This window comes from Alosa sapidissima, chromosome 5 (assembly GCF_018492685.1).
Source record: "Alosa sapidissima isolate fAloSap1 chromosome 5, fAloSap1.pri, whole genome shotgun sequence".
NCBI classification, from domain to species: Eukaryota; Metazoa; Chordata; class Actinopteri; order Clupeiformes; family Clupeidae; genus Alosa; species Alosa sapidissima.
In genome coordinates, this window is record NC_055961.1 from 7,020,376 (window position 1) to 7,030,375 (window position 10,000).

At 47.3% G+C, this 10,000-nt stretch overlaps 1 protein-coding gene across 3 annotated transcripts in view; it reads left to right on the plus strand.

Moving 5' to 3' along the window:
* LOC121709180 (inactive serine/threonine-protein kinase TEX14-like) overlaps positions 1–10,000 on the plus strand; it is a 45,076-nt gene that overhangs the window by 20,164 nt on the left and 14,912 nt on the right. For all 3 annotated transcript variants that reach the window (XM_042092349.1, XM_042092350.1, XM_042092351.1), the window contains exons 15-17: positions 7,127–7,179; positions 7,363–7,448; positions 9,252–9,446. In XM_042092349.1, coding sequence (XP_041948283.1) covers positions 7,127–7,179; positions 7,363–7,448; positions 9,252–9,446 — 334 coding nt within the window. The remainder of the gene's footprint in view (positions 1–7,126; positions 7,180–7,362; positions 7,449–9,251; positions 9,447–10,000) is intronic.

Below are 10,000 nucleotides of genomic sequence, written 5' to 3' on the forward strand. Positions count from 1 at the left end.
ATCTTCAAAATTCCTGGGCACAAACAATCACACTTGAAGCAGTTTAAACAGACAACGTACTGCCTTAAACCAAGGTCAAAAGCTGTATGGGATTTACTTCCACAACCCTGCTTCCCCCGTCTCTCTAGCAACAGGTCTTTTCAGGTGCTGTTCAGAGCCAATCTAACCATTTGCAGCTGGACTCCAATTAGTGGATGTGCTGACGTCCCTAGTCTCCAGAGCACCTCCCCAGGGTCCTAGTGCCCCTCCAGCATAGCCCTGGTGCAGTACACGCCATCCACCACCTTACCCAAGGGGATCCGGCGACGGTTTGCCCTAGTGGGACAACAAGAGCAGCTTGGGGTACCACATACCCTCCCCCTCAACTTCAGGCCATTCCTGGGGGAAACGGACCACAGGCACTCCGATCTTCGCGACAGAGCGTCTGCATTCCCCTGTTGCTTGCCTGCTCTGTGTTCCACCTTGAACCTGTAATTTTGCAGCTCCAAGAACCAACGGGTTATTCGAGAGTTTCTGTCCTTATTGACAGACATCCATTTCAGCGGTGCATGATCCGTAACTAATGCAAATTCCCTTCCGATCAAGTAATATTTCAGCTTGTCTATAGCCCACTTTATGGCAAGACATTCTTTTTCCACTGTTGCATAGTTTTTCTCATGCTTTAACAGTTTACGGCTGATGTATGTAATCGGTTGTTCCACTCCATCTTTTACCTGAGACAGGACAGCCCCCAGTCCCACCGCAGAAGCATCTGTCTGTAAGACAAAAGGCAAAGAAAACTCCACCGTTGCCAGGACAGGTTCCCTGCAGAGGGCATCCTTCAGCTTCCCAAAGGCCTCCTCTGCCTCTTCGGTCCACTGTAGGCGGCTCTTCCCAACCTTCTTGGTCAACTCGAAAAGAGGAGCTGCTAGAGAAGCAAAGTTGGGCACAAACTGACGATAATATCCAACAAGACCCAGAAATGTTCGTACCTGTCGCTTTGTGCCCGGCCGTGGCCATGTGGTAATAGCCTCCACCTTAGATGCTTGTGGCCGTACACGTCCTCTTCCAACTGTGTAGCCCAGGTAGTCTGTTTCTTCTAGCCCAAGGCGGCACTTTGATGCTTTAGCCGTCAACCCTGCATCTCTCAGCTCCCCCAGAACGGCTTCCAAGTGCTGCAGGTGAGTCTGCCAATCAGTGCTATGAAGGACTATATCATCCAAATACGCTGCAGCATAATGTCTGTGAGGTCTAAGGACCTTATCCATTAGCCTTTGGAAACAGGCGGGAGCCCCATGAATGCCAAATGGTAACACTTTGTACTGGAACAGCCCATCAGGTGTTGTAAAGGCGGTTTTTTCCTTAGCCTGGTCTGTAAGTGGCACCTGCCAGTACCCACGAGTAAGATCTAAGGTGCTGATGAACCTAGCAGGTCCCAATCTTTCTAGCAGCTCATCTACTCTGGGCATCGGATAAGAGTCAAATGCTGAGATCTCGTTAAGTTTTCGAAAGTCATTGCAGAATCTTAACGTCCCATCAGGTTTGGGCACAATGACAATTGGACTGCTCCAGGCACTATGAGATTCCTCTATTACCCCCATCTTCAACATTGCCTTAACCTCCTCCCGGATGGCTTCTCTCCGGGCTTCTGGAATTCTGTAAGGTTTAAGTCGTACCTTTTTCCCAGGCTCCGTGATGATGTCGTGGGCCACGACCGTCGTCCTTCCCGGTTTGTCGGAGAAAACATCGTGGTACCGGCACAGCAACTGGGTCAGGTCTTGGACTTGATGTGGCGCCAGTTGCTCGCCCATGGGAACTTGCGGAGGTCCGGATGTAGGCTGGTGAGTGGACAGTGCCTGTGCATCGACCTGATTGTGTTCATGCCACCTTTTCATCAGATTGATATGATATATCTGACTGCTCTGTCTTCTCCCCAGCTGCCTCACTCTATAGTTGACAGGGCCCAGCTTTTCAATCACCTCATATGGCCCATGCCACTTAGCTAAGAATTTACACTCTTGAGTGGGAATGAGGATTAACACTTTGTCCCCTGGACTGAACTTCCTCACCTGTGCACCCCTGTTATACAGCCTAGCTTGTTCCTCCTGAGCTTTTAGCATGTGCTCTCTTACCATCGGCCACAGTTGACTCATCCGCTGGTGCATCCTCTCCACATGTTCTATCACCGTGGTGTGTCGTGTTGGTTGTTGTTCCCATGCCTCTCTGGCTAAGTCTAACAGACCTCGTGGCCTTCTACCGTACAACAACTCAAATGGCGAGAAACCTGTGGATGCTTGAGGCACCTCACGAATGGAGAACATAAGGTAAGGCAAGAGCTGGTCCCAATCCTTCCCATCTGTAACTATCATCTTCCTTAACATCTGCTTTAATGTCTTATTGAACCTCTCAACAAGGCCATCCGTTTGTGGGTGATAGACAGATGTACGGACCTGTTTCACTTTCAGGAGGCGACAGAAGGCTTTCATTACATTTGACATGAAGCACGACCCCTGATCGGTTAGTATCTCCTCTGGTATCCCGACCCTACTGCATAGGAGGAATAGCTCCTTGGCCACGGCCTTACCAGTGGCTGCCCTTAAAGGGATGGCCTCTGGATATCTCGTAGCATAATCAAGGAGGACCAAAATGTAGCGATGTCGTCTGCTCGATTTAGGGAGAGGCCCCACGATGTCCATCCCAATCCGCCTGAAGGGAACATCAATTATCGGTAAGGGAATTAACGGGCTGCGGTAGGTCACTTTGGGGCTGTGGAGCTGACATTCAGCACAATGACGACAATAATCTTCTACCGCTCTCTTTACACCTGGCCAGTAGAATCGGGAAGTTATCCGTTCATAGGTTTTTTCAGACCCAAGGTGAGCTCCGAGGACATGGGAGTGGGCTAAGTAAAGCACTTTAGAGGCATAGGATCTTGGCACCAGGAGCTGACTAACTACTTCTTCACCTTTTTTACCTTTCTGTACAGCAACCCATTTTTCACTGAAAAACATGGAAGATTAAGTCGACTCACCCCGCCTTGTTCTTCACTGCTGAATACCACTGATTTCCACGCCTGGGCTAAGTTTGGATCCTCATGTTGCTTCCGGCTGAACTCTGTGGCGCCCCCTGGAGCCTCACTGTGGATCTGGAGGAAGTCAGAGAAACGCTCAGCAGTGACCCCCTCTCTACTTCCAGAAGATTCCCCTTGCTCTGGCGTTTGTGGTTCTGCCGCCGGGATTCCACCAACGCGGCCTGGGTGGGGGTCCTGTTCTTCTCCAGGGCTGGACGGGGAACCCTCCTTTGAGGGGGCTGCACATGCTTGGTGGGTCTTCGGTGGCTTCCTTGGTTTGGCTGCCTTCTTTGGTCCTACTCCCCAGGCCTGTTGTGGAGTGTTCCAATATCTCGCAAACAGGGCACAATCTCTGCCTATCAGTACTGGTACTGGTAGGCCAGGAACCACCCCAACTCTTGTGAACACAGTCCCTCTGGGAGATTGAATTCTCACCTGGCTTGTTGGGTAGCTCTTAGTGTCTCCGTGTATACATGCCACGGCCACTGCTTCCCCATGGGCATCTTTCACCAACTCGGGGCGGACAAGGGTGATGACACTTCCCGAATCCAACAGGGCCTCTGTATCCTGTCCCATGATTTTTATGGGGAACCGTGGAGCAGACTCATGGGCTTCCATCCAATCTGTGGTGAGGTATCCACATGGGAACGAAGACATGGCAGGTCCCGCTGTTGGCATGGACTCATCCCTCTCAGGGCACTCCCTTGCAAAGTGGCCTTCTTTACCACACACGAAACAACGCCGATCCTCTGTTGGCAGGGGACTTCGGGCAGGGGACCTGCCCCACCTGACACCTGGCAGCTCTCCTACTCCTCTCCTAGGACTGTTTCCACCCGGTCGGGGGAGGCTGGTTCTCTCGAGTTTCGCCGGACTGCTTCGACCCTCTATCTTCATGGGTTTGATCAGATCCTGTGTCACTCGGTGGTTTTCTAGCAATGCAATCAGCCGATCCAGGTCGGGAACTCCCTGCTGGGCGACATATTTCTTTGCGTCATTGGGTAGTGCTCGAACACACCGGTCCAGCACCACTCGGTCAATCGCTGCAGGGCCGTTGCCCTCCGTGAGCCACGTCCTTACTAGCCGCTGGAGAGTTTTTATCTGGGGCCGTGCAGGTGTGCTGGGATCGTAGGCCCATTGATGGACCCTTTGAGCCTTTGCTGGTAGACTATAGCCATACTGTGCCAAAATTATGGCTTTGAGCTGGGTATAATTAGCTGCCTCGGCTATAGATAAATCTCTACAAGCCTGTTGGGCCTCCCCCGTTAAAAAAGGAGTCAAAATATGGGCCCAGTCTTCTCTCGGCCATCTCTCTCTGGTGGCGACTCGCTCAAAGAGTTCCAGATACGATTCTACATCATCTTCAGCTGTTAGTTTTGTCAATACCTTGTCAGGGGTCTTCGGCGATGATTGTTTGCAGAACTCCGTAAGGGCTCTCTGTAGCGTTTGTTGTGTCTGCACGATGGTGGACAAAACTTCTTTTAGCGCGGGATCCATGGTTGGGGGTTTTTTTTTTCCTTTTTTTTTTGAGCTGGGTCACACTGCCCGCATTCTCCACCAAATGTGAACTCCCAGGGATCCAAAGACGCGAGGAGAGTGATTTCCAGCAGAAGGTTTCTTTTATTAACTTATAAAGCCTCAAACTGAGGTACTCAAAATGCAACAAAAACTTCTTCAATCTTCTTTGGATCTCGAGTCTGGAAGGTGGACGGCCCTCTTGGCTGATCCGCAGTCCACTCCGATCTTCAAAATTCCTGGGCACAAACAATCACACTTGAAGCAGTTTAAACAGACAACGTACTGCCTTAAACCAAGGTCAAAAGCTGTATGGGATTTACTTCCACAACCCTGCTTCCCCCGTCTCTCTAGCAACAGGTCTTTTCAGGTGCTGTTCAGAGCCAATCTAACCATTTGCAGCTGGACTCCAATTAGTGGATGTGCTGACGTCCCTAGTCTCCAGAGCACCTCCCCAGGGTCCTAGTGCCCCTCCAGCATAGCCCTGGTGCAGTACACGCCATCCACCACCTTACCCAAGGGGATCCGGCGACGGTTTGCCCTAGTGGGACAACAAGAGCAGCTTGGGGTACCACAATACACACACACACACAACACAAATACAAACATTAGTGATGCACCGATTAGGGGTGTAACGATTCTCCAAATCGAAATTTAATTTTCGATTTTAAAGTCACGATTCGATTCGATTTTCGATGTTTCGATTTTCTTTTTTTGATATTACTATTCATGCATTCCTTATATGTTATTTACTTTTTTTTGCTTTTCCTTTTCTGTTTCAGGGGGCTTTTATTTTGAAACCGTTCCAACCGCGAGGTTGTAGTGTAAACAGAACAAACATAAAGCTTAACCTGGGCTAAACAGAGACGTGAACATAGTGAAATGAAACAACACAGAATGATCATTTGATTGTTTCAGCACACTCCGAAGAGACCCAGTGTCTCTAGTGTTCATGGAATATGTAGGCCTACTTATCAATGTGCATTTTAAGCCTTAAAAGTAATTTTGGACTGTAACTAGATCATCTTTTCACTTGCTTGGAGTTGAGTAGGCTAAGTTAGTGTTAATTGACGTGAATGAACAACAAAATACTTCCACACCAGTGATTTCAGAGTAGCAAGAGGGGCTTCGATTTCAGTGGGTTGATGTGTATATTTTAACTGGCTACAGACTAAAATGAGAGGAGTGTTAACGCCACAGTTCAGCACGTGCGTGTGCATTTGTGCGTCTTGGCATACGTGCTGGACGTGACATTGGGGGTGTGACTGCATCATCGATTCTACTTTTGAATTCGAAGTTCGAGATTGAGATGTAATTTCGATCGATTTCTATATAAAATCAAAATAGCACCGATATATTGGCAGGCTATCGGTATTGGCCGATATGGGCCTTTTTTGCTGCCATCGGCCATCTGTGAAACGGGCGATATTAGTGGCCGATATTTTCAAATATGCTGGCCACGACTAAATCGCTGATAAGCGTCGCCAACCTATTCTAAGACTGCAATGAAAACTTTCTATAGGGAGTAGCAGAGGGATATGCAAGATTAAAGTTCTTTCCTCTTTCTCCAAGGCCTACATTTCACTGCGGGATTGAGGGTATTGCGCATAATTTGTTCAAGTCCCGCAACTCTAGCCATCACAATGCGGGAAATTCCCGCATACACTTTACAGCCTGTCTAATGACGTTAATCTAATCATGAAGTGGCGTGAATGACCAGACGGATCAACTACCGAGTTGAATAGAGCATAGCCTCACGCAGACACACACAAACACACACACACACACACAGAGAGAGAGAGAGAGAGAGAGAGAGATCCACTTTGCGCTTACGCAAATAGGCTACGCAACCATGACAAACTTTGACATCTGGAGAGAACTCATTGCTAACTATCCCGCTAGCTCAGGTCACGTCTGTCAGTAGTGCTCACTAAAATCATTAATGAACATGAAAATTGCAAGACACTTATCTCTTTTATGATCCCAGAAAGATTGTCTTCGACTTGTTAGTTTTTGGAACATTTATTTTGGCATAGAAAACATAATGAATTGCATCCACATATCCATATGCATTATGCACAACTTTTATTCACTAGCCTAAAACTGTAAGACTGAAGGCTAATTACGCTCACGTATTACTTAAAGTGACAGGCACTCAATAGCACCTACACATCACCAATGTGCACTTAATTAGACCTACAGTACACACCACATTAAAGATATGCCTAAGTGTAATAGTTTTAAAATATTGATAAAAAATGAAGTATTTAAATTACTAAGCTACTACTTAGTTACTAGTAATTCTGCACTATACATTATTAACTAAATACACTTTATATGAATTTCAAAATATATGAAATAGAAACATGACACAAGCCATCATTTTCCGTGTGTGTTTGTGTGTGTGTGGAGAGAGTCTCACACACACGTACGCACACACTCATGTATACACACACACAAAGTAGTTGGTGTATGCCTGTTACTGTGTAGGAGAGTAAGGATCATCAGGAAGGTGGATGGAGTGTTTATGTCAAGTGTGTGTGTGTGTGTGTTCTGTTGTTTCAGGCTGGTGAATCTGAGTCCAGAAGTTTTAGCAGAACAGCCAACCACAGACGCAGGTAACATCACAAACCGCACTGTACCTGCACGCAGGTAACATCATACACCTACTAACTGTGTTCAACATCCAACATAACCATACCTGCACGCAGGTAACATCACAAACCGCACTGTACCTGCACGCAGGTAAAGCTAACGCTTCCGCCCACGCCTGTGTGTGTTGTGTCTCTTGCCACTGTCAGCTCCACCACCCTGTCTGCAGACTCAGAGGAAGAGTGCCCCCTGGTGGCCAGCGCTTCTGCTTCCACCCCGCGGCCCCGCTGGACCAGTGAGTGACCAATCAGAGCTCGTCTTACCAGTCAGAACTCATATTGTTTCATTTCTGACCAATTAAAGCTGTCTCCCACGCTCATTCAGGCCCCCTCTAAGATTAGCATTAGTAGCAGGTGTAAGAGTAGCATTAGGCTTATTCGACTTGATGAAGATATGCGCAGATCTGACTTGATGCTATGCATGCCGGAGACAGCCGGAGAGAAACTTACCACCGTGACACCATGTCACATGACCTTAAAGGAGAATTCCGGTGTGATATTGACCTAAAGTGTGTTGAAACATGATACTGAGTGTGAACGTACGTCTCAGTAGCAGCAACTGGAATCCATGCATTTCCACGGAATTATTTTTGGAATCTGATCCCTTATCATACCTGTTCATTCTTACTCGTCGCTCTACATATCGTGACTAAATTCAAGATGGCTGCAAACGCTAAACTTCGTGAAGATACTGTCTGCATAAATCGTCTTGTAAGTAAACTACCAGTGCTTTTTCAAAGTTCTCAATGTCTCGTTTTAAATGTCAGGGCCCTCGGAAGTCTACCAATGAAGTGTGGAGATACATTGAGCCTCGTAAATGGTGTAAAACAGTGATTTATTTGCATGGCTAGGCCGATGCCGAAGCACCACCATTGAAAATGCTGTTGGTAGCATCGGCTAACTAGCGCCAGATTTTGGAGTGCAGGGGACAAGCCGAGATGGGCTATGAGACATACGTTCACACTCGGTATCATGTTTCAACACACTTTAGGTCAATATCACACCGGAATTCTCCTTTAAAATATCGCAGGAGCCTGCGCCTGCATTCAGTTCTTGCAGTTGTCTTTTCACAGACTGCACAAGCTGAAACCCGCCCACGTGGCATCATTTCAAAGACGTGATAGGGCGGTTTGAAAGGAATCTCCCCATGACGATGACAGGTTTCTCATGCTGCTTCCTTATGTTGGAATGTGCGTAAATTAGTAAAAATGGAATGGATACCTGCTTATCTTTGATTTCTGCAATAATGGTAGACTAGCTTACTGAAAACTTTTGGATATTCTGTGGTGTTGTGGCTGTGGTATTTTATGGTGTTGGTTAAATAGATGACGTACATATACAAAAAACACTTGATATTGAATGTACAGTATGTGCTACAATGCAGGCCTGTTAACTGTATGACAACAATGTTTAAACTACATCATAGCAATTTTTTTCGTCAGTCATCATGCTCATTTTAACGATTAAGAAGGAAAGTTAAACTACACACAAAATTCCGCGATATCTCTCGCGAGTCATGTCAGGCAGACTGCAACTGTTGCTTTCCTGCTGGCTCTTTTCGATACAGTCCAGTTTGTCTGCGCTGATGGACGCACCTGGATGAAGATGCAGTCTCCTCCCGCTTGACTGTCTGTTCCTCCTCGTCATCCGACATTTCATATATTAACTCAAAAGTTATTTCAGGGAAATCAATCTCCATTTTTTACTGCAATTGACCACTTTTTTAAATTATGAAAATTTTATTTCATTTTAATTTAACGGTTATTGCTACATTGTGTCAAAGCGTCATAGAATCTTCACATTGTATCGCGGAGTTATTTATTATTAGCTGTGCAAAGTCTGAGTTGAAATGTCCAGGAATATTCCGACTCATGGAATGTCTCTCGGCCAATAAGAAACAAATAAATAGTTCCATAGAACCCAATTGTTGTATAATATAGAGTAACTTCTCAGTCTCTCTCCCCTCCTTCTCTCTCTCTCCCTCTGACGTACACACATACACACAAACAAACACATATTCACACATGCTGTTTGCACAGGTGAGGTTGTGGACCTGGTGTCTCGGATGACATGTGGGCGTCTGGGCTTGTGTGTGGCTCCGCCCATCAGCAGTGAGAGTGAGGAATGCGAGGAAGGGTCAGTGAGGGGCCACACCCACTTCCCACCACAAGCTCCTCCCATCCGCACCCCCCAGCACGACTTGAAGTTGGAGAAGATCTTTAAGAGTTTCGCAGGTGAGTGCACATTAGTGCAGGTGCAGCACAGAGATAGCAGAACATTAGCACAGACACAGCAGCACATGAGCACAGACACAGCAGCACATTAGCATGAGACAGCAGCACAGACACAGCAGCACATTAGCACGGAGAGACAGCAGCACAGACACAGCAGCACATTAGCACAGACACAGCAGCACATTAGCTCAGACACAGCAGCACATTAGCACAGAGAGACAGCAGCACAAACACAGCAGCACATTAGCACAGACACAGCAGCACAGACACAGCAGCACATAAGCACAGACACAGGAGCACAGAGACTGCAGCATAGGAGCACAGACACAGCAGCACATTAGCACAGACACAGGAGCACAGAGACTGCAGCATAGCAGCACAGACACAGCAGCACATTGGCACAGACATAGGAGCACAGAGAGACAGCAGCACAGAGACAGCAGCATAGCAGCACAGAGACAGCAGCATAGCAGCACAGACAGTAGCACAGAGACAGCAGCACAGACACAACAGCACAGAGACAGCAGAATATTAGCACAGAGACAACAGCATAT